The sequence below is a fragment of the Equus asinus genome, chromosome 6 (genome assembly GCF_041296235.1).
Source record: "Equus asinus isolate D_3611 breed Donkey chromosome 6, EquAss-T2T_v2, whole genome shotgun sequence".
In the NCBI taxonomy this organism is placed as follows: domain Eukaryota; kingdom Metazoa; phylum Chordata; class Mammalia; order Perissodactyla; family Equidae; genus Equus; species Equus asinus.
In genome coordinates, this window is record NC_091795.1 from 83,148,237 (window position 1) to 83,173,189 (window position 24,953).

The following is a 24,953-nucleotide window of genomic DNA, read 5'->3' on the forward strand; positions in this document are numbered from 1 at the left end:
TTACGTGAATGTTGTATTACTTTTACAAGCTCCCATGAGTATTTGAAAGCTTACTATGTTCTGTTTTGCACACACTTGGCCATTTGGGGAAAAAACTAATATAGACATAGAAGACAAAAGCCACATTTTGAAAGCTATACATGTTGCCTAAGTGTTTACCCAGATTCTCTCCCTTGAGGATGATGTGGACAGAAATTAAATTTACTAGCCGGAAAAATTTTAACTTGTAGGTACTAAATGTGACCCATGTCAGACATTTGACCCTAATTATTATCTTATAGATATGTGATATATTGTGTTTAACTTTTCCCTTCTTTGTCTTGTAGTGCATCCCACCTCTAGCCCTTATGCGCATTCATATACTTACCATCATTTAGCTAATTTTACTGAAGTTTCAGCTCTATTCTTGTAGTCTTCTCAAAATCTTCTGTTTTGTACCAATTGCTTAGGAATAAAGCTACAGATTCACTTTAGCCTTTGGAGCCCTAATTCAGTTTTGTAGTTCTCTATGATGGTTTTCTTTTTATTTGTCATTTGTGTCTCTGTTCTGATTGTTTGTTTAGTGGTTACCATGATGTTTGTATAAAAAATCTTGTAGATGAAATAGTCCATTTTCTGATAGCCTCTTATTTCCTTAGACTAAGCGGATTCCATCCTTTTCCTCTTCTACTTCTAAGTTATTATTGTCACAACTTATTCCGTCTTGTATTGTGAATTTTTGGTTAAAATGACGAGATTACATTTTTTTTTGTTGTTTTCCTTCCCTTTATCTTTAATGTTATATAATTGTTTGCTAACCTATTCTGACAGAGAGCTGCAAGTTTTTCATTTTGTCTACCTGTCTATCTCCTTGCTCAAGCCTTCTGAAACCGTTTCTTTTTTCTTCATGTATGAGGGCTGCGTTGAGCATTTCTTGTGGGAAGGGTCTTGTGGTGATGAACTCCCTTAGCTTTTGTTTATCTGGGAAAGTTTTTTATTTCTCCATCATATCTGAAGGATATTTTCCCTGGATAGAGTATTCTTGGCTGAAAGTTTTTGTCTTTCAGAATTTTGAATATATCATTCCATTCTCTCCCAACCTGTAAGGTTTCTGCTGAGAAGTCTGCTGAAAGCATGATAGGGGTTCCTTTGTAAGTTATTTTCTTCTGCCTTGCTGCCCTTAATATTTTTTCTTTATCATTGACTTTCACCAGCTTTTCTACTATATGCCTTGGAGAAGATCTTTTTACATTGATATAATTAGGAGATCTGTTAGCTTCTTTCACTGGTATTTCCAGCTCCTTCCCTAGGTTTGGGAAGTTCTCAGCTATTGTTTCTTTGAACAAGCTTTCTGCTCCATTCTTCTTCTCTTCTCTCTCTGGAGTACCTGTAACCCTTATGTTACATTTCCTAATTGAGTTGGATATTTCTTGGAGAATTTCTTCATATCCTTTTAGTCCTAGTTCTCTCTCCTCCTCCATCTGCAGCACTTCTGTATTTCTGTCCTCCAGAGTGCTGATTCTCTCCTCCATAATATCAGCTCTGTTATTCAGGGAGTCTAGATTTTTCTTTATTTCACCTGTTGTGTTTTGCCTATCCAACATTTCTGATTTTTTTTTGTTTGTTTCTTATTGAGTTCATAGTAGTTTACATCAATGTGAGATTTCAGTTGTACATTAGTTGTTTGGGTAGATACCCAGTAGTGGGATAGCTGGGTCATATGGTAGTTCTATTTTTAGTTTTGAGGAATCTCCATACTGTTTTCCATAGTGCATTCCCACCAGCAGTGTATGAGGATTCCCTTCTCTCCACACCCTCTCCAACATTTGTTATTTTTAGTCTTAGTGATTATAGCCATTTTAACAGGCGTAAGGTGGTATCTTAGTGTAGTTTTGATTTGCATTTCCCTGATGAGTAGTGATGTTGAACATCTTTTCATGTGTTTATTGGCCATCTGTATATCTTCTTTGGAAAAATAGCTGTTCATATCCCCTGCCCATTCTTTGATCAGGCTGTTTGTTTTTTTATTGTTCAGTTGTATGAGTTCCTTATATATTATGGAGATTAACCCCTTGTCAGATTTGTGGTTTGCAAATATTTTCTCCCAATTGTTGGGTTGTCTCTTTGTTTTGATCCTAGTTTGTTTTCTGATTGGTTTTTATTTATAGTTCATCTGTTTTGTCAAGAAGTTCCTGATTTCATTGAACTGTCTAGCTGTATTCACTTGTAACTCATTGAGCTTTTTTATGATCGCTTTTTTGGATTTTCTGTAATTTAGATTATAAATTTCTGTGCCTTCAGGGTTGATTTCTGGGTGCTTGTCATTTTCCTTCTTGTCTGGGGTATCAGTATAGTTTTTCATACTGTTTGATGGCTTGGATTTGTACCTCTGCATAGTGATAGTATCTGATCACAGCTTCCACCTGCTGCCAATGTCTGGAGTGTCAAGAGCTGTGTATTCTGAGCCTGCCATGTTCCCTCCTCACTCACTCACAGCTGCTACTTTTCTATTGTATGCACAGGCACTCTGGCTGACCAGCTGAGCTACAGTGTAGCGCAGGAGGAGGGGTGTTTTCTTTTGCCTGTACAATCCCGGAGGCATTCTCACTTTACTTCGCTATCTGCTCTCCTGGGGTGCTGGCTTGATGAAGACACCACCACAGTAGCTTAGTCACCTCTCTGTGGGGCTTTCCCACGGGCTGTGAGGGAATTTGGAGAGTGAAGGTGATCCCTGTTGAAGGCCACCCCTCCCCGCTCTCCTCTCAGAGTTGCGCCTGGTCCCACACCTTGGGTTGCTGCCATTGAGGGAGGAAGTGGAGATCCCCTTACTTCCTTTCACTTCCTCCAGGGGTCCAGCACCTCCACCTTCAGATGTATGGATGTGTGGATCCCTCAGACATCTTTTGTGTTGTGTGAATGTCCTCTGTTGATATATGAATGTCATTTTTGTTGTATCTTAGCAGGGAGAGTCTAAGGGAATAGCTCACGCCACCATGATGCTGATGTCACTCTCTCAAAGTAGATTTCAGACCAAAGAATGTTACCTGAGATAAAGAGGGTTATTTCATAAGCATCAAGTAGACATACAATTCTAAACATTTATGCCTCTGATAACAGAGCTTCAAAATTTGTGAACCAGAAACTGATAGAACTGCATGGAGAAATAGAGAAATTTATAATTATAAAGCTCAGAGATTTCAATACCCCTCTCTTAAAACTAGATAGAACTAGTACACAGAAAATCAGTAACAACACTGAACAGCCCTATCCACCAACTTGAGTAGATCATACTTATAGAACACTTTTCCCAATGACAGCAGATATACACTACCTTTTCGAGTGCACTGGAATGTTTACCAAGATAGACTATGTTCTGGTCATAGAACAAGTTTCCTTAAGTATATCAGGATTCAAGTCATACCAAGTATGTTCTTTGATGAAAATAGAATTAAATTAGAAATCAATAACTAAAGGTTATGTGGAAAAAAATATTTGGCAACTAAATATCACACTTCTAAATAACCTTTGGATCAAGGAAGAAATCAAAAGACAAGTGTAAAAGTTTTTGAATTGAATAACATCAAAATTTATGGATGCAGCTAACACAGTACTTATGGGGAAATTTTAGCACTAAATACTTAAATTAGAAAACAAGAAAGTGGGGCTTGCCCAATGGCAAAGTGGTTAAGTTTGTGTGCTCTGCTTTGGCGGCCCAGGGTTTTGCCAGTTTGGATCCTGGGCGCAGACATGGCACCGCTCATCAGGTCACGCTGAGGCAGCGTCCCACATGCCACAACTAGAAGGACCCACAACTAACAATATGCAACTATGTACCGGGGGGCTTTGGGGAGAAAAAGGAAAAATAAAATCTTTAAAAAAAGAAAACAAGAAAGGTCTCAAATCAATGAATTCAGCTCCCAACTTGAGAAACTAGGAAATGAAGAACAAATGAAATCCAAAGTAATTAGAAGAAAGGAAATAATAAAGATCTGTGCAGAAATTAATGGAATAGAAAGCAGAAAAAAATTGAGAAAACCAGTGAATCCAGAGGCTGGTTCTTTTAGAAGATCAGTAGTTGGTAAACCTCTAGTAGAACTGATCAGGATAATGAGAAATCACAAATTACCAATAACAGGAATGAAGGATATGACCTTACTACATATTATACAGATACGCAGAAAACAATACGGGAACATTATGAACAGCTTTATGCCAATATATTTGACAGCTTAGGTAAATTAGACAAATTCTTTGAAAGAGGCAAAATAAGCTCATGAAGAAATGGATATTGTGAATAGATAATGCTTTTATTTATTAAATAAAATGAGTTTGTAGTTAAAAACCTTCCCATTAAGAAAACATCAGGCTCAGAAGACTTCACTGGTTAATTTTACTGAACATTTAAAGAAGAAATAATAGCAATTCTACACAAATTCTTTCAGAAAATTGAAGGGGAGAGAATTCTTCCCAACTTATTCTGTAAGGACAACATTACTCTGATATTGGTACTGGAAAAAGATACTACAAGGGAAAAAAAGACCAAACAAACTACAGGCCAACGTCCCTCATGAACATAAACAAAATTTTCACAAAGTGGAATTTATTGCAGGAATTACAAGATTGGTTTAAAATTTTGAAAACCAACGTCATTTACTGTCTTAACAGACTAAGAAAGAAAAAGCATATGATTATCTCAATCATTGCAGAAAAGCATTTGATAAATCCAATATCCACTTCTAATTACAAAGTGTAAGCAAACTAGGAGTAGAAAGTACCATCCTTGCTCTGATTAAAGGACATCTGCAAAAAGCTTAGACTTCACATCATACTTAATGATGGAAGACTAAACACTTCCCCTTAAGATCAAGAACATGGCAAAGATGTCCACTTTTACCACTTCTACCCAACATTATACTGAAGGTTCCAGTCTGTGCAATAAGGTAAGAAAAAGAAATAAAAGGCATCCAGTTTGGGAAGGAAGAAGTAAAACTGTCTTTATTTGTAGACAACATGATGTCTATGTAGAAAATCCTGTGGAACTTTCAAAGACTCTATTAGAACTAATAAGTGAGTTTAGTGAGGTTGCAGGATACAAGATCAATATACAAAATTAAGTTCTATTTGTATATACTAGCAGCAAACAATAGGAAATTGAAATAAAAAATTACTATTTAAAGTAACCTGCAAAAACATGAAATATATATAAATCTGACAAAAGATAAACCAGACCTGTACATTGAAAACTACAAATCATTGCTAAAAAATATTAAAGAGGACCTGAATAAATTGGAGAGATATGTTGTATTTATGCATTGAAAGACTCAATATTGTGAAGATGTCCTTTCTCCCAAATTGAACCATAAATTCAATATACCATCCCAATCCAAATCCTGGCAGGCATTTTATAGAAAGTGACAAGGTGATTCTGAAATTCATACGAAAATGGCAAGGCCCTGGAATAGTGAAAACAGCTTTGAAAAGTAAAAACAGAGTTGGAAGACTTAATACCACCTTATCTCAAGACACAAAGTTACAGCAACCTAGACAGTGTAATATTGGCATAAAGACTGAAAAATAAGCAATCGAGCAGGATAGAGTCCTGAAATCCACCCACATATGTAGAGTCAATTGCTTTTTGACAAAGGTACAAAGTTAGTTCAGTAGAGAAAGTATAGTCTTTTCAACAAACAGTGCTGGAACAAATGGATATCAGTATGCAAAAAAATTACCTTTATCTATATACAAAAAACTCAAAGTAGATAATACAGCTTAAATATAAAAGCTGTCTTGTATCCAGAATATTAAAAGAACTCTCAAAATTTAATAATAAGAAAATGACCCAAATTTAAAAATAGGGAAAAGATTTAAAGACACTTCACCAAAAATCATATACAGGGGGCACATCAGCACACGAAAATATACTCATCCTTGTTATCTTTAATGAAATGCAAATTAAAACCACAATAAGATACCACTAAACACCTATTAAAATGTCTAAAATTAAAGAGACTGACCATACCAAATGATGAAAGAATGTGGAGAACTAGAACTATGATGCTGGTAGGCGTATGAAATGGTGTAACTTTGGAAAACAGCTTGGAAGTTTCTTAGAATGTTAAATATACACCTCTTGTATGACTTAGCCATCCCACTCTTAAGTATTAACACAAGGGAAATGAAAGCATATGTCCGTACAAAGACTTGTTCTTGAATATTTATAATGACATTGTCTATAATACCCAAAACTCAGAACTACCTCTAATGTCGATCAACATGTGAATGGATAAACAAATTGTATTATACTGAATAGTGGAATACTACTCAGCAATAGAAAGGAATGAAGTGTCAAGACATGCAACAATAGGTATGAATCTCAGTTATACTGAGTGAAAGAATCCAGACAAAAAAAAATACCTTCTTTATAGTCCCATTTATGTGTGTGTGTATATATATATATATTTACAAATATATTAGAATTATATATATACTATGTTGTTTATATAGAATATATGCTTCTATATATAACTAGATAACTGTAGAAAATATGATCTAATGTATAGTAACAGAAAGCAGATCTGTAGTTGCCTGAGAACAGAGGGTTGTAGGAAAGGGTGAAGGGAGGGATACCAGGAAACTTGGTGCCAGTGGATATATTTATTATCTTGATTATAGTGAAGCTGATATGGATGTGTACTTATGTGAAAAGTATCAAAATGTATACTTTAAATATGTGCAGTTTATTGCATGTCTGTTATATTGTAATCAGTTTTTTAAAAAAATACTTAGGGAAGTGCAGTATGTTAAATAATAAATTCAGATTATGCAGTCGTGGTTTTTGGTCATAAATTGTTGAGACCTGTATTCCTTTCTCTACATGATATCTCTGTTTGGATATCTTTTAGGCATATCAAACTCTAAACCAGCACTGACATCTAACTTCTTTTCCTCCTTTTCTATTTATTCTCTAGTTTTTTGCATCTTTATGAGTGGTGCTTCCATCCCCCTACTTTTCATGCAAGACGCTAGGGAATTATCCTTGATGCTTATCTCATCCCCTGCTTCATGACCAAGTTGTGTCATATAGAACACATGTCACTCCTGTAATCTTCCTTCACTGCCATACCATTACCCTGGTTCAATTTGCTATCCTCTCTCATTGAAAAAAAGAGCCTTCTGATTATGCTCCCTGGTTTTATTTTTGACCACCTCAATCCAATCTCCAGATAATGGCCAGAAGTGATCTTTTATAAAGATGTTCATTTAAATCTTGTTACTTCCTTGCTCAAATCTTTTCAGCGACTTTTCATTGCTCTTAGGATAAAATCTAAAATTCTTTAAATACAATCAGATTCCCGTTTGCCTATTGCTTATTGTGTTCTAACCACACAGGGTACCTTTCAGTTTCTCGAAATCTCCAAGATCTTTTTACTCCAGAACTTTCTCACATGGTATTTTCTGAACCTGCATTGGTCTTTCCCTACTCTTTCAGTGGCTACTCCAATTCATGCTTCATGTCTTAGTTTAAATGCCACTTCTTCAGAGAGGCCTTTCCTGACTTGCCCAATCTAAATTGGCACCCACACCATTACCCTGTAGGTTTTCATCAAGCTGTTATTCATAGGTTTTTGGGGGTAGGGAGTGGGTGGGAGAGGTATTAAACGTGTGTATGAAAGATCATTTGGTTAATATCTCTTTCCTATAGTAGTCCAAAAAGCTTCTTGAAAGTGGAGACGTGTATTTTGTTCACTGCGCTGTAGCCATCTCCTGGCTCAGCTCCTGGTACAGTTGACAATCAGTATTGATTGAATGAATGTTAAGAGAAAATATATTGGAAGGAAATATACCAGTGGTGCTGCATGTTTGTTTTTGTAAGATTTCCACAGTGAACTGTTATGACTTTCTAATAAGAAAAATTATAAATAAAATAAAATATATCTTTATACTTTTTGCCTTTACTAGAGATGAAAAAGCAGGTATTATTTTGAGACTTTGGGTTGTAGTTCTTGATACTGTTACAAAATAAGTGACTTTGATATATTTACCTGGCTCTGAATATCTCAGAGTTGCACAGCTCTAGGGGTCACTGTTTACATTGTGGTATTTATGAATAAGGACTTCTGGATCCATGTAAAGCAGAAACTCTGCTTTTAGTACCAATTTCAGGTGTAGTTTCCTAGGGAGTCTGCACTTCCCTCCTGGATCTACCTAGAATTTATATACCATCTTGCATTCTTTAGCTTAGAGTGTTTTGCTGCATTTGTCTGTTTCTGTCATAGTTTTTAATAGGTCACTTTTACTTAGGATATATTATATTCTTCACCACAGTTTTGACCTCTTTTCACTTGTGGAGGAAATTATGTAAGAGTTTCTCAATTCTCAGTATCTGTCTCTGGCAAGTCTGGTGCTAGGCATATAGTGAATATCCTCTAAATCTTTAAAAAATTTTTATTGAAAATCATACATTTTTGTTTTCAAAAATATAAAAGTCATATCTTTGCGGTAATGATTTGGTACGTAGCTTAGTACTTTGACATTCTAAAAGTACAGTTCTCAGAATTATCAACTTAAGTAGCTTATTATACTTATTTTTTACTGATCATTTAAATGCACTTGTTTCTCACCTAAAAATGCTATTGCGGTTTTATTTAAATGTATTATTTTACTTCTCTCTTTAAGATGCCCTTTGTTCATGTTATTTCATTTGTATGTATAATAATTGTATACCAACCTTTTGACAGATAAAATAATTAGGCACCGGGCTTGTACTCTGAAGGATACTGCACATGCCATCATTGCAGCTGAATTGGATCCAGAATTTAATAAACTCTGTGAAGAAATTAAAGAAGCAAGAATAAAAAGAGGTAAGTTATAGAAATGAACTGGCTAGTGAAGACCAAGAGGCATTGAATGTTACTGAATGGTGTTGCTTTAGGGTTGCTGGTATTATGAAAGAATGTATTTTGAGGCACAGCCTTACTTGATTTCTGATACTAGTATGTGTCATGTAAATTCTCAAAAAGACATTTTAAAACTTTCTGTGAAAGTTTTATTGCGGCAGTGCAAATTATAGAAATAAAGTGCTTCGTAGTGAAATTTCTTTTGCGTTAGTATATCTTTGTTAATTAATGATTCCTACTCTTATAAGATTTAAATAGGCTTTCATATCTGAAGAGGGTTTACTTCAGTTTACATCCAATACTGGTACTTTTTAAAAGTTTTTAGGAATACTGGTTTTTTTTTTTCCCTGTTGAAGTTTATGTGCGATTTTCTTAATATAAACACAGAATTAGCAAATGTGGTACGTTCAATATATCCTGTCCTTGAGGAACTCACACTTTAGTAGGAGAGAGAGGGAAATGTAAAATAAATCCAGTAGTGTGATATATGCACTGGTTGAAGCTTGTTTAGAGCACAGAGACCTCCTGCTAGTGAACCCAGCATTGTGATCAGAGTTTGGGGAATGAATATAGGAGTGTTGTCTCCAGTGGAGTACGGGGAGGAGGCAGTGACAGAGGAGGAGGAGATATTTGTAAGCACCACAGCAAACAATAGCATGTATAAAGGCACAGAAATGTGAAACAATGTGGTATATTGGAAAAACTGCAAACGGGTGTTGCTAAAGATATGCAGAATAGTGGGAAATAGAGCTCAAGAGGTAAGCTGGGTCCAGGACATTGAAATTATGAAGAAGCTTTTCTTCTACTTCGTTAGAGAGGCCTTCCCTGGCCCCCTAATCTAATACAGGCTCTGGTCACCATAGCAGTTGGCATTTTGTGTTTTTTGGTGTCTCTCTCTTCCTTATTTAGAATGTAAGTGCTGTGAATGTCTTGTTTATAGCTCTGCTGCAGTCCTTAGAACTGTGTTTAGTATACAACAGGTTTTCTATAAATATTTGAATGAATCGATGCCATGCTAAGGCTTATCCTGTAAGTCACTGGTTTTCAGGATGTGTGTGCCTGTTACCCACATCAGCTTAGACCCGGTGAATTAGATTCTCTGAGAGTAGTAAGGCCAGGAAATCTGCACTTTAACAGTCTCTTCAAGTGGTTTTTATGTACACTAAAGTTTAAGAACCATTGCCATAGTCAGTAGGAGTCACTGAAGTATTTTCAGCAGTGGGATGAATTGGTAAAGTGCTTTGGCAGCAGGAAATAACGAAGTTTCAATGTGGCAGAATAGGAAAATGAGAGAACAGTTAAAAGACTATTGGGAGCCAGTTTGGAAGTTTCAAAAATTTAAACATAACATTTACCATACGACCCAGTGATTTTCCTCCAAGGAATCTACCCACGAAAAATGAAAACACATACCCATATAAAGACTTGTACATGAATGTTCGTAGCAGCATTATTCACAACAACTAGACAACTGAACTGAAAACAACCCACATGTCCGTTAACTGGTGAATGGGTAAGCCTAACAGGGTCTATCGTCCAATGGCATACTGCTCAGCTATAAAAAGAAACAAGGTACTGATCATGGTACAATGTGGATGAACTTCAGAAACATGCCAAATGAAAGAATCCAGTCACGAAAGACCACATATTGCACAATTCCATTTATATTAACTGCTCACAAAAGGCAAGTTTACAGAGACAAAAAGTAGATTAGTGGTTGCCTGGGATAGTTACCTAAAATTGGATTGCTGTGGTGATTGCACAGCTCTGTAAATTTACTGAAAATCATTTAATCATATGCTTAAAATGAGTGATTTTTATGTTATATAAATTGTACCTCAGTAAAGATGTAGGGGGGAAAAGAGCTGTCGGAGTAGTCCAGAGTTTCCATTAATGAAATGGGAATGGAGATAGGATTAATATAAGAGAGATGTGACTACAGGGGTGGAGGAATTTGTGAAAGAAAGGAAGAGTCGAAGTTGGCTACCACATTATTGATTTAATGATTTAGCAGTTGCTGATTCCACCAGTAGAGATAGGGAATATTTAAGGATGAACAGATTTTTTGTGGGAAAAGATAAACTACTTATCTTTAATTTGACCTATCTTTAGGATATCCAGTTAGAGATATCAAAGAGGCAGTTGGATATATGAGTCAGAAGCTCCAGGGATGTTTGGGCTAAAGGTGTAGAATTGAGAATTATTATGGCAGTAGAAGCTCATAGTGGAAGGTGTACATTAAAGTGAGAAAAAAAGGGATTCCTAAGACAACCCTGGGAAACATCAACATTTAGGGACCACGTAGAAGAAAGAAATCTAGTGAAGAAGATTGAAATGGAATGGTTACTCTTACAAAGATCATTGCAGGAATACCAAACGTACTGCAGTGTGGTGTGACAGGCAGCTAATATCAAATGGAAACAGTTCATGTGAATGGGATTTAGTGGCCCAATAAAATCTTGTACATTCTAAGATGGCAGAAATCATGACTTTTAGACAGTGTATAATCTTATTGTCCCACAGTCATAAAAATGTGAAATGTGTCCCTTTGCAAATTAAAATGAGTAAACATAGAGCCTCTTTGAGGATTAAGTGTAAGCATGGCCTGCTGAGTTATTTTATTTTTATGGTTTTATATCTAGTTTCTTTCCCAACTTAAAACAAAAGATACTATTTACATCCAAATTACAAACTGTCCAAGTATGATTAATGACTTTAAAACTCAGTTCTGTATTTCACACTTTTTTTTTTAAACCTTGTTGGTTTATGTAGCTGGGAATATTTAAGTAGGTATTACTTATCTTCTGCTTGCAGGCTTATCGGTAACAGCAGAACAAATAAATCTTCATGGTACTGGAGCTCGAAAGACAGAAACTAGAGTTGAAGAGGGATTTCGGCACAAACAAAGAAATCCAATGGATGTCTGGCACAACTCTACAAATAAATGTGCGTGTGAGTATTTGAGATCCTATTATCCAGTAGTGGGAACAACTGAGAATGATGCAGATTTGTTAGGAATTGGGTACACAAAACAGCTCTTTTAATCTCCTCTGTTTTCAGAGGTGAAGAGCTTGTGGGGTAAGATGCTGAATCAGAAATGTATTTCTTTAAACTTTATTTGCTCTTTTCTATCCCCATTCAGTACTTGCTGTTATAATTGAACTAAGTTTGAATATTTTCAGTTTTAAACTTTGGTTTTTGGATAGATACATGGAGCCAATAGACTTTATCCACCCCTGCCTCCCACCCCAACCCTTCTGTATGCAGGATGTTGTCTTTATGGTAGGAAATGGAAACTCCGGCTTAACAGAGTGGCTGATTTGACAGTAGGAACTTGATTTTTCTGACAGAATATTTTGTGCTCAGTTTGAAAAATCTGTATAGCCTTCTTTATCTAGTTTTGTTTAAGTGAGATGTATTTAGAGAGGGAAAATTCAGTGTTCTAGATTTTCTTCATTTTTTCTCATTCATGGTGATCTATAAAATTTCTAAAAGACAAATGTTAATAAACGTAGCATCTTCGTAGTACAGTTCCTGTGTTTCACTGAAGATAGCCATCTTTGCAAGATATATGCTGCTCTTCTGGTATAAAGGTGATAATACTGCTCTGTCAGTAAAGCTGGCCATAATATGTTCTTTCACCAATGACATTGAATTTGAATGAATGAACCATAGTCATTGTTTTTTGCTTGTCCTCTTTGTGATAAGTGGCATTCATATGTGAGAAAATTTGAAGGACTTAATGGTGCATTTAGTTCCGTGAAACTGATTAAAGCTATTTGGCCTAGTTGCACCTCGGATCGTGACCTGGATTATGTAACACAGTATTCTAATGTAAACCTTGAAAGCCTTTACATACTCTGCACCTGATACAAATATTTACTAACTAAAACACATTGAATATTGGCTTTAGGTGGTTTAAGTTCCTTTAAATATTAAAATGTTACTTTAATCTACAAATGTGAATTTTGTTTTCTCTTACCAGTAGATGGCATATGTGACTCATCGTTTGTCTGTTTTACATTGTCTGACTTAAATCATAAATCTAAATGCCCCTAAGGGAGAGTTGTTTTCCTAAGGTCTTAGTTTTGGAAACAAGCTCAGAGATGCTATAAAAATTGGCTCTAAAGATTGTGCCTCTAAATGGGCTTTTCAGACAAAGCACCCCTGAAGAAGGAAGTGGTTTATTAAAGATTAGTTCCATAAATATATACTCCATTACGTGCCAGGGGCCAGGGGCTGTGGAGATACAGCAGGGACGAAAACAAAAATCCCTATTCTGGTGGAGCTTATATGATCAATTTCTCTTATTTTACCAAAATTATACTAACCCTTAGAAATAATTATATAAGGGGTGAGGGGAATATCTCTGGTTTGACCTCCTCTGAAATGAGAACATTTTCTCTATTCTTAGCCAGGATGAAGGTATTAGAAGTAAACTTGCTTCACTAGGGCTCCTAGCCTTTGCTTAGTGTGCTACATATCAAATAATTGAGCTTGCCCTTGATTGAGCAGAGTTCAGGTTCTTCTTGCTCTCAAGTTTCATGGCTTAGAGAGGAAAAGAAAAAGGGAACCTCTTGTATTTTTGGTTACATGATTGGCGAATAAGTGAGGTTACAATGTCAGGAGTGACTTGTCAGGTAGTCAAAAGCTAACAGCCCCACCTTTTAGAGAAAGAGCAAACTGAATTTTTTGTTTTCATTTTTAATGTGGACTGGATTAGTTTTTCATATAGTCAATGGAATGCTTATAAATGTCCATCACTTTAGCCAGCTTTTAACAGTAGACTAATACAGAAATTTTTTTCTCCAGTTACTCTGTAACTGTAAATTGTAAAAATTGAAATTACAGGGGAAAAAGGAATGGAGAAATGATTCTAATGATATTACAGTTTTGAGGGCAAAATACATTTTGAGCCAAGTGACTAAATAACTTGAATTTTGGAAACAATTTTAGAAACATTTAGTAGATTTATTCTTAGAAGAGTAATATTTATAACAAAAGTTTTCCATTTCTTGTGAATACCTTTGTATCTTTACAGAGACTCCATAAGGATTAAAGATGAAAGGATGAAAAAGTATATAAACACACTGTACCTTGTTGTTGATAGATCACAAGTTCATATGAAGCAGTGGAATATAAGAAACAAGAGTTGTCATAAGACTGTATTCCCTTCTCTTTGTCTTTGAGATGCAGTTTTAAGCTGTGGGTCAAACAGTCTGCACTTAGTGATCTCATATTTGTATTTTCTTTTTAAAATGTCTTTAGTCAGGAAGCTTTTCAACTTTGACATATTAAAAATATATGTTGTCTTTTTAAAAATTGTCTGACATTACTTTTATATCCTTGGAAAAAATGAATTTCTTTTACTCCAATGCCTTTCAACAAACTAATATTTAGAATTTGGTGTTAGATACCAGAAATGATAGATCTCTAGCTTAACTCATTTGCTTTAGTAACTTTTGTATTTAAATTTCTTTATGCAAGTGTCCCAAATTGCAAAACAAAACTTTTTGCTTATTAAAGGACAGGGGGTGGGTATGAAAATGGGTAGATTTTCATAACCAACTACCTTTGGTACTTGTATAAGAAATTAAAGATTCCTGGGTCCATCATTACCTGGAAGTACCAGCTGTCTACTCAGAAAGCTCATGATAGTTTCCAGCATCTAAGAAGATTGTCCTTACAACTTTTGTAGGTCTCCCTTTTCACATAACTGACCAAATATTTATTTTAAATGTTTTGTTAATGTTGTCATTATCACCTTGATAGCAGAGGGCTTAATTTTTCTACATATTTTCAAATAACAACTTTGCAGTAAATCGGTCCTGCTAGGTGAACTGTTTGCGGTAAAGGAAGTTAACAGTGGGCTAACCAAATTGTCCATGTAACCTTCATAGGGCTTCTGTCCGTGACCACACTTCCTGTGTTACTGCGGGTTACTGCTTCTTCTGGAAGGGGAGGCAGTGGAGATTACTTTGTGGGGATTCTTGGTATACTGGATCACGCCTTTCTTTTCATGGTTTAGGCACTTTTGGGTGATCTTGGTGGCAAAGCACTCACCTTCCTGGTAGGCAATCTAGGGCTGTCATCCCAAACCTTCCAGGCAGCCTGATAATGTGGTCATTCCCTAAATATTATATGCTTGGCCCCTGGATGTTAGGAATTAGGAACAGCTATGAAGTAGAACCTGTGGTAATAGAAAAAATTAATGCTGAGTAAGCTCATACAGGAAATAAATTTTTAAAAAATGTCGTTCTTCAGAGTTCATCCCTGACTTCACATCCATTCCACCTGTAGGTTGTGAGGATTAATCAGTATGGATGTCAGGAGCCAAGTGGTTTTTGTTTGTATGTTACACTGGTATGGGTGTACTTTCTTTTGGATCTTATTTAGTAAACATTTGTAAAACAAGTACTGCACTCCAAGTTCTACATATCTTTTTTCCTTCCTTGTAAAATAGTTCGAGTTCGGAGAAAATCGAGGCGGCGATCACAGTGGGGTAAAGGAATTATTAAGAAAAGGAAAGTCAATAATTTAAAAAAAGATGAAGAGGACACCAAATTTGCAGACTATGAGAACCATACAGAGGACAGGAAATTGCTAGAGAATGGAGAGTTTGAGGTAAGCACTGACTGCCATGAAGAAAATGGAGAAGAAACTGGAGACTTGTCTATGACCAATGATGAATCATCGTGTGACATCATGGACATGGACCAGGGGCAGAGGCTTAACCATGGAGCAGGCGCAAAAGAGAGCTTTGCATCCACTGAAGAGGAAAGTTCAAATGAGTCTCTACTCATCAACAGCAGCAGTTCCTTAAATCCACAACAGACATCTAGGAAAGAGCCTTTCCTTAAAGGAAGCTGTCTAAATGGTGAGGCTTCCACTGACAGTTTTGAAGGAATACCAGTTCTGGAGTGTCAGAATGGTAAAGCTGAAGTAGTTTCTTTCTGTGGTAGTGGAGATAAATGTAGTTCTGAACAAAAGATTCTTCTGGAGGACCAGTCAAAAGAGAAACCAGAAACTTCGAATGAAAATCATGGAGATGATCCTGAGAAACTAGAGACGCTGGAATGTAGCAATAATGAGAAGTTAGAACCTGGCCCCGATGTGGAGGCGAAAGATGCAGAACTGGATAAAGAAGGTAGAGCTAATATTTTAAAAAATCTTCTGAAAGTTCAAACTCCAGAGTTAATTAATTGCATATTTTGTCTGGACCCCAGTAGGAATAGTTGATAAATAATGGTACCCCTTTGAGAATCTGTTAAAGTTTTCATCCCTTTCCCTAGGAAAGTATACACATATGTACTAAATTTTGGTGAAAGTTTCAGAGGATTTATGGTCCAGAATGCATTTCTTTCCTGGCTGCTTACTCTTCTGCCTCCCACCTGATTATCATCCCTGTCCTAATGGATTTATGACTAAAAGCTGAGTACATCCACAGGTGTTAAGAAGATGGAATTCTAACAGAAGAATTATTGGGGTGGGGTGGGGTGGGGATTGGCATGGCTGAGAAGATTTGGATACTATAGCAGTATGGTATATGAGAGTCATGTAGATCCACATTAAATTACCCCTTCTGTTCGTTATAATCATGTGACTTTGAACTAGTTACTTACGTTCTCCAACTCCGTTTTTCATCCTCTAAATTAAATTTGAGAATGGTATCACTGCAAGGATGAAATAAGTCATGTCTATCAATCGTCTCCCTTGGTACCTGGCACATACTGAGGTGTATTCATTCCAGGCAGTCACTGTTAGTTGAATCTAAGGGATGTGTAGTCTAAGATGCTCCATTGCTTTGTAAGCCCAGTGGTGGAGAAAAGCAGCAGAACCCTCACTGTCAAATGTACGTCACTCTCACAGAATCAGAGCTCCGCCGGCTCCTGACTTCCTGTGGCTGGCTATGTGATTGTCTTCAGAGAAGCAAGAAGACAGGGTTGAGGGTTTCTAGCTCCGCTTTGTTTATCATGTTTTTTAGCCCATAGTGAGATGGAGTGAGTTAGAGATCTACCCTGTTCAGTATACATTTCCTTCCTTATACTAGGCTATCTTGAAATTTTTTCATGCTCTCGAAATTGTGTGCTGTATATAGCTTTAGCCTGGGGTTTGGGCTAGGTGGCAAAAGTTTTCTGCTGCCAGTTTTTTGAGCCCTCTAGCAGAAGTAGGAAGTAGGAAGGTATTATTCAAAGTCTTAGAATTCTTTTAATGAATAAAGAGAGAGGTACTGTTCTTAGATGCCACCTGTAGAGAATTTTTTTTCTTCAGTATTTAGTAGTTTTGAGAGCAGTATTTATTCTGTGTTATCATATAGACAGAACTTAAAAAATGTGTTGAAGCCAGGGTTAGGTAATGAGTGGGACAGAGTGGGAAAAAGGGGGAGATCTGTGTTGTGAGGCAGAATGGATGCAGGGGGAGGAGTCTTTTTTAATGCTATTTTACTATGATATTCTAGTAAGCTTACAGAAAGGGTTTAAGTTAATAATATGTTCAATTGGTGATCTAAAAGCTTTAAAGATGTTTGTTGTGTAAAAGCTTTGCCTGAAGTTTTCACTTGTAACTGTCAGGGCAGTGTTACTAAGTGCAGTGGTTCCTAATCCAAGTTCTCAGGCCCCTAGAAGTCCATGGATGTGGTAATGAGGATCGTATGGTCTTAACAAAACTCCTAGCATATGTTAATTGAATTATAAATAAAGGCTTTCACTGTAAAGGCTGACTGAAATATAAAATTTCTCTGATATGTCATGGTGTATGTTTTTGAAGGCAACATTTGGGTTCTTTTACTATTTGTCTATGTAGCAGGCATTGATGAGAAAAAAATTGTTTAAAGACTTGAGAATATGAGGACTAATGCAGGAGGGAGGAGGTAGGTTCTCCTTAGTGTCCCTGACATGAGCCAGATCCTGTATAAAGTTCTGTAGCCATCCGAGTTTGTCTTTGTGTTCCTTCCCGGCGGCCTCCTCTTAGAGTGCTCCTACCTAGGGGGGCATAGGCTTGATGGTCTGCCTGCCCGGGGCACTCCTCAAAGTGCCTGCTGCTGTCAAGTCATGCTCAGCCACCTCAAAATTTCTGTTTTTTCAGTGTGTCTGGTCTCAGCATGATGTTGAGAGGAAAGTAATTAGATTATGCTAATTCATTCTAAGGTAGGAAAGATCACTAGTTCTATTACACTTTTAATGGGTTTATATTTTTAAGAAAAAAATGTTAGAACCCAGATTGATTTCTAATAGCATTCTAGGCAGTGTAACAGGAAAAATGAGAAATTTCAGGCAACGCTGAGGAAAATGTTTTACATTGGAAGGCAAATATGTACACAGGTTGGCCTCACTTTGTGTTGGTATCTGCTTTTCTAGGTTGCTTCCCTTCTTCCAATATTGAAAGCTCCAAATTTTAAAATGATGGCTATCATAAAGAGAGTGAAGGCTGTTAAGTTAGCGCTTAGAGGTGAAGATTGCATTTATCTTCCTTTTAGTGGATATGTTTATTAGATGATACATATTCTAGTATGACTTGGCTTTCATAGTTGTGGTTTAGTTCTCTTTAATTTGGGTTACTTATTCTTACCAAAAAAATTATTTATCATTTAAAGATTATCCTTATTCTAAAAAGGATTGGTGGTGGGTAAAAGAACTTGTAGTTGTTTAAGCCTGATTTTTCTAAACTTTTACTTGCTGCAGTGCATTTTTTTCCCCTCAATTGTAGGTGCGTCTAAAGTAAAGAAGTATCGTAAGTTAATCTTAGAGCAGACAAAAACAACAAGCCTGGAACTGGTTCCAGAAGAGCCATCTGAGCCTGTGCCACCTCTCGTAGTCGATCGTGAGAGATTGAAGGTAAATTTAGCTATTCCCAGTCAGTTTTAAATGAATGGAAAGAGATTTGAATATGTTTGTAGGCAGTTGAATAAAACTAGTTTTGATAATCTCTTGCTTTAACCTAGGAATATAAGTGCTTTAGAGATTCTAGTAAATAAGAGTTATGTATGTTTTGAGGGGTTTAGAAATATGAGAATGCTCTTGGTAATAAATTAAACTCTGGAATCTTCTAAACTCAGGTATCACTGTTACGCTATAGCCCATGGTATCTGTTGCCTAGCTGTTTGAATACAACTGATTCAGTTTGAACAATGAAATCAAACTTACTCTCTTTTCTTCTGATTTTTCTTAGAAATTGCTTGATTTGTTGGTAGATAAAAGCAACAATCTGGCAGTTGATCAGCTTGAGAGATTATATTCTCTTCTTAGTCAGTGCATCTATCGTCATCGTAAAGATTATGACAAATCACAACTTGTAGAGGTAAGTGCTTAGTTCATCTGTAGAATAAACAACTATATACTTTAGTCCCAAAGAAAAGAGAAAAAGAAACTTTTAGTCTCTATCTTTTATTAAGTAACCGAAGAACGTTTTGAAGATTTAAGATTAGAAGAATCATTAAGAGTTACAGTTTGAAGAATAAAGCCTCTCTGTACCATTTTGCCTCAGGACACACGTAATCTGGGATTCTTTGTTTATCAAAGTACAGAAATTCATGATTCTGGGTTGGTGAATACAGAGAATAACATGTCACAATTTTCCCCTTCCTTCTTACTGCTGACATCACTGACTAAGCATATCACTTGGGCTTGCTGAATGGCCTCACAGTTCTTACCACTGCTCCCTACGCAGCCACTGCTGATTAAAAGGAATTGGCATGAGCAATGAGACCTGTTTGCCACCTTGCTATTGGTTGGAAGAGAACTTAAGTCCTCAGATCTAGTCCTGTAAAATAGCCACATGAAGGAGTGGTTGTCTTTTTGCTTAGACACTTTAGAGTTGAACCACTCCCTTCCTAGACAACTTTGGGCCATAAGAAAATTCTTCCTTATAAATATGAGCTTATATCTCTGTTCATATAATTTACATCATTGAGCCACACTTCTGCTTTTTGAGGTCATCTGAGCAAATGTAATCTCTTATCCACCCACTAAATGGCTGCGTGACTTCATAAGATTCCCTCTGCTCGTTTGCCTGTCAGTTTGCTTATCTGGGGGGCTAGTTATTAAATATTTATTGAGTAGCTACCATTTCAGATACTGTGCTACGTGTTTGGGATGCAAAAAGTAAGACAAAGTCTCTGCTCTCAAGGAGCATTTCTAGTATATTAAAGATTTATTTGTAAAGGATGTGATTTTTTCCTGTGTGTTAAGGAATATTGGACTTGAATCAAAGCAAAATAGCATTTAAAAGTTATTTTGTAATCACATTTTTATGAATCCATACTGTCATTATACAATATATAGAAATAACAAGAAAGCACAAATGAGAAAATAAAAATGTCATCCATATCTCACCATCTAGAGGAAACTAGTCAGTGTTAATCTTTTGGAATGTCTTCTATCCTTTAAAATGTCTAGATGTATGTAACATGTAAGTATGTGAGTATATATTTAAAAATTGGGATCATATTGTGTCTCCTGTTTCATAACCTGACTTTTTTCCTACTCAGTAATGTATGATGAGGCATTTAGCAGGGGTGATTTTGATTGATCATATATAAGCACGTTTTGACCAGATGATATGTTAGTGTTGCCTATTAGTTCTACAGAGATGTAGAATATAATTTCTTCGGAGGTGTTTAAAGGGGGAAAGGAAAATGAAATGTGTGAGACGTATTTGACATTTGCCCATCTGAATGAATGTGTGGGGTAGAGTTCTTGTTTTTTAATTCTAGAACTTGTTTGTTCAGATGGTTGACATTTGGTTAGCTTGAATGGATTGAATACTCTTCAGCAGTGAAACATATTTCAGTATGGGACTCATTTAGGGAGGCAAGGGATCTGTGCCAGAATCACCAGTGAGCAGCATTCCTGGTGGTGGTGGTGATGGCAGCTATTCTTGGCTTTTTCTTTTCTTCTTTCTTTTTTCTTTCAGCTCTAATTGGAGTGAATGCAGTGGGAACAGGGTGCATTCTACATTTGGTGCAAGTTTTGCTGTACTGAATACATTCATTTTGCTGTGGGAGTTAGTTGAATATAATGACTAAGGAAGGGCCCAGGCTTTGGAGTGAGGCTGTTCAAATCCTGACTCTGCTATTTGTTAGCAGATAAATTATTTATATACCTAAGTTTCTTAGCACAATATCTGGGATAATAAATACTCATTGAGTGTTACTAGCATCATCCTCATTAGCCTAAATATAAAATAGGAGGCATTTGCAAGTGTCTTTGCCAGGTATTCTTACAGAGTAGCTATGTTATTGTAATCAGAAAAATGTTTAAAGCTTAACTTGTATGTAAAATTCTTTCTCTAAAAAGTTAATTTAACATGAATTTTCCCATAATACTTTCGTCTTTCCTTTAATAGATAATATGCACCTTTTTCCCCCTTACAGGAAATGGAAAGAACAGTTCATATGTTTGAGACATTCCTATGAACTTTTCAAGATGAGTGGTTTATCCTCTCCAATCTGCTCCTGACAGAGCAGTCTTCTGAGCCATTCAATTTCAAATTGCACCAATTATGTGCAGAGCCTCCGTGTAAAGTGCTCTCTCACTCATTTCTCTCTGTTGAATTTGGTGCTATTGTCTCAGGTACCTGAAACCAACCAGCCTACAAGAACCAAACAGAACTTCAGAAACATGTTGTATTTTCCGCAAATAAAAAATACAACCCCACAGATTGGAGATTTTGGTGCTACAGACACTGCTCTCACTTCTGCTCCTTTTCGTGCACTCTCTTTTGGAGACTTCTCTCTTAGGGAGCAGACCAGCAAACACAAGGAAACTGGATGGGGCAGTTCTAACTGTGTTGAATTGTTTAAACTAAGTGGACAACCTGTTATTTTTTTTGTCTCCTTTTCTACCCCTTTTTTCATATTTGTTTTTGGTTTTTTCCCTCTGGGTAATGTACTGAAATCTGTTTTAGAGTTGGCTATGGTGTATTCTGGTGGGAAACTGAAGAAACTGGATAAAATTAGATTAGGCTCTTTAGAACTGCCTTTAATGTGCCTTTTTATTCATTTGAGAAAGATAAGGCTAAACAAAAGGATGGGCTTGTTTGTAGCAAATGAATTAGAATGTTTTCTCTGGTCACGACCTTGAAAAAAGTTTTGATACTCTGTTTCATTAGGAGGCAACCAGTGTTTTGGTGTAAAATGCCTATCTTGTTTTCAGAACTCAGTCAAGACACTCATTAAGCCACATAATTTACTAAAATGGTAAGTTTTCCTGTATGGTCTGTTTCTGTTTAAGGAACATGTAGTAAAACAACAACAACAAATAATGGTACAAAGGCCACCAAATAAATGCACACACTTTTCGGTATTGCTGACAATGATGACCAGAAAATAAATAGATAGCAGCATTCTTTTCTTTTCTCGGTGGCAATTTAATAGTTATTCATGTTTGAGTTCCCAGAGAAGAATGATTTTCATGTATAGTAAATTGTTACTGTTTTGTTTTAAAGCCAGGACTTGCCAAATGGACAGAAAAGAGAGAAATCAGAAGCTCCATAAAATTCATTTTCTATATGCATAGTTGCAAGTGAGCTCTGGTATGGTCCTTGAATAACAGTATTAATGTTTAAATCCCTTACCCTAAGGTTACTTTCGCAACTATTCATTTTGATTGGAACTCATTTTGGATCTTGTTGAGTGGTTTCTGTGAGTTGTACTTATCTACAATTAATTATGGGTTACTAGTTTTACAATAACTTTCTACAAATTTGAAGACACAGTCTAGGCAGTTGCAAAGAGGCAAAGGGAGTGCAGTGACATTTTTTTATCAGATGATTTTTAAACAAAAAAAGTAGAAAATTTTGACAAGTTGGCTTGATATCTTTATTCATTATAGCCGTTAGCTGCAGGTGTGTCTTTCCAATATATGCAACACATGTAGTTTGGATTTAATTAGAGCAGATGATCTTGGACTACTGCAGAGATATTGAGCTACCTCAGCTTTTTGTATTTTAGTTACCAACAGTGTTTACAGAGTCCTGTAATCACTTCGCCACCGTTTACATGCTGAAGCTAAGGTACTTGTCCCCTCGTCTCTAGCTGTTGTAGTGTGCTGGATGCCAGCGCGGAAAGCACACCTTGGCCGTAGGCTACTGCAGTAATCCTAAGTGCTTCTTTCATTTACATTAACAATTTACGCCTTCTAATTCTAGCTTAATTTTTTTTAAATGCCACTTGTTTTCTTTATACCTAATCTATGAAGTTTTCATAATAGTCAGTCATATAATTCAAGATGCTACCCGTGTAGACACACTGTATTTTTAAGGTGGGCAAGTGCGATTAACGATGAACCATTTTAAGGGGGAGGTTATTTGAAACCTCTAATTTGATTATTGGGAGGATTTTCATGCTTTCTTTAGTATTTATTACCATCATACCAGTTCAGACTATTTTACTGTCTAATACATTAGCATTTTGTATTTTGATGGAAATTGTTACAGAATTTAAAGATTTGATGAAATAAGATGTAGCAGATTTTTTGTAGCAAGTTTCTGGTAAAAGGGTTTTTTGCAAGTCTCAGGTTCTTGCTGCACTATTTTTTTTTAAATATTTATTCCAGTTACTCTAATTCAGAAGCATTCTGTTCAAGTAACAGCAGCACTTGTGAAAGGAAAAAAAAAACGCACATGTTCTTAGTAGGTTACTAAATTTGTACAAGTTAATTAAGATTTTAGCCATCAGTGAGTTTGACAAGGGAATTTTATTTATGTTCAGCATTAAAATGCTTCCAAAAGATCAAGTTTTTTAATTTTAACCTTGATACAGATGGAGAAATAAGATGCAACCTCAGTATGATAGGAACTGCCACTTTGAACAGTTTAGGTCTTAAAGAGAAAGCCAATCTAATGCTAAGGGGAGAAAAATGAGCTGAAAATTGTACCAACTCCTCCGGCCTCCTTTCCCCCCAAAGAGAAACACACTATACCAGTTTTGCTTATTTTTCAGATATCTGATGGTTCTATAATTTAAAGCAGCTTGTGAAATTATCCAAGTGGACTCAATTTTGTTTACCTTTCTGTAAGTTCTTAATTTTTGCTGTATAGCATTGGCAAAAATATGTACAAATTGACCTCTGTTCTTATTTCCTATTGTGAGCATTATAAATGATAAGCTCCTGTGTAAAACATTGCTCTCAGATCAGTAAAATAGGTATCACAGCACAGCCCAACAGTAGTTAATGCTCAACTGTGGGGACCATGGGAGCTTTTTGAGGAGGATGGAACTGCACTAAGGTTGAAACTGATGGCTGTGGAGTTAATTGTGTTTTTGAGCTTGAATCTCACCTGTGATTAATTTTTTTGCTTTGTTTTATGTCCTTTCATGACTTGATTTTTCTCATATGCCAATGTATTTGTAGGTTTACTGGATTTTATTTTTAGGGAGTTGGGGTGGTAATATCTTATCTTCCCATTTTTTGATTAAGTTGGTTCAGCTATGGTGCTATTCAGTAGGTATCTTCAGTGTCAGGTCCCGTAGCTGAATACCATTGTTATTATAATTATTATTTGTAATCATGTTGTGAGCTTGAATTTGGGCTTGTATTTGCATCTTTTGTATTTTGTACATTTGGTTATTTAGGCTTTGGGAGCCCTTTTTTGGTTTCAGTCATGTATGTCTACTTGTAGATTAAGTAGACTTCATCAACTATGGTCTATTTTGGGTTTGTAGTTTAATTTAGAATTGTGTTAAGTTGATGTTTTGCATTTGACTTCATTTTACATTAGTTTGAAGTAAATTATTTAATTTTTGAATTCTGGAATTTTGGACATTTACTGTAATTTGTAATATAACTGCTGTGAAATACTTGAATAAAGATGACAAGAAAAACATGTCTTTCTTTAGCTTAATTATGATTACTGTTGGCTGCAATTGCAATGCTACTTTTCTAGCTGAATTTATCTATTTTGCAGGTAGGGCATATTGATGTTTATTAAGCAACCCCAAATATCTTGTTATATGATTCTCTTAGATTTTAGTAGCCCTCAGTACTTTCAGTACTTTTTAGCTAAAAGTTTTTCTGTTGAGAAATTCTGGTTTTAATTCCATTTGAAGATTGTCTAAAATATGTTGTGTTGGAGCAAATG

General features: G+C 36.0%; 1 protein-coding gene across 7 annotated transcripts in view; it reads left to right on the forward strand.

Annotated features, from left to right (window-relative positions):
* ATAD2B (ATPase family AAA domain containing 2B) overlaps positions 1-24,688 on the forward strand; it is a 162,595-nt gene extending 137,907 nt beyond the window's left edge. For 3 of the 7 annotated variants that reach the window (XM_044772008.2, XM_014866423.3, XM_014866425.3), the window contains 6 exons: positions 8,718-8,840; positions 11,691-11,828; positions 15,340-16,023; positions 18,582-18,709; positions 19,044-19,172; positions 21,247-24,688. In XM_044772008.2, the coding sequence (XP_044627943.1) occupies positions 8,718-8,840; positions 11,691-11,828; positions 15,340-16,023; positions 18,582-18,709; positions 19,044-19,172; positions 21,247-21,288 (1,244 nt within the window). In that variant the 3' untranslated portion in view covers positions 21,289-24,688. Of the gene's footprint in view, positions 1-8,717; positions 8,841-11,690; positions 11,829-15,339; positions 16,090-18,581; positions 18,710-19,043; positions 19,173-21,246 lie in introns of those variants that run through there. The other 4 variants (XM_070512532.1, XM_070512533.1, XR_011504147.1 and 1 more) reach the window with 3 other exon arrangements.
* The last annotated feature ends 265 nt before the right edge of the window (positions 24,689-24,953 follow it).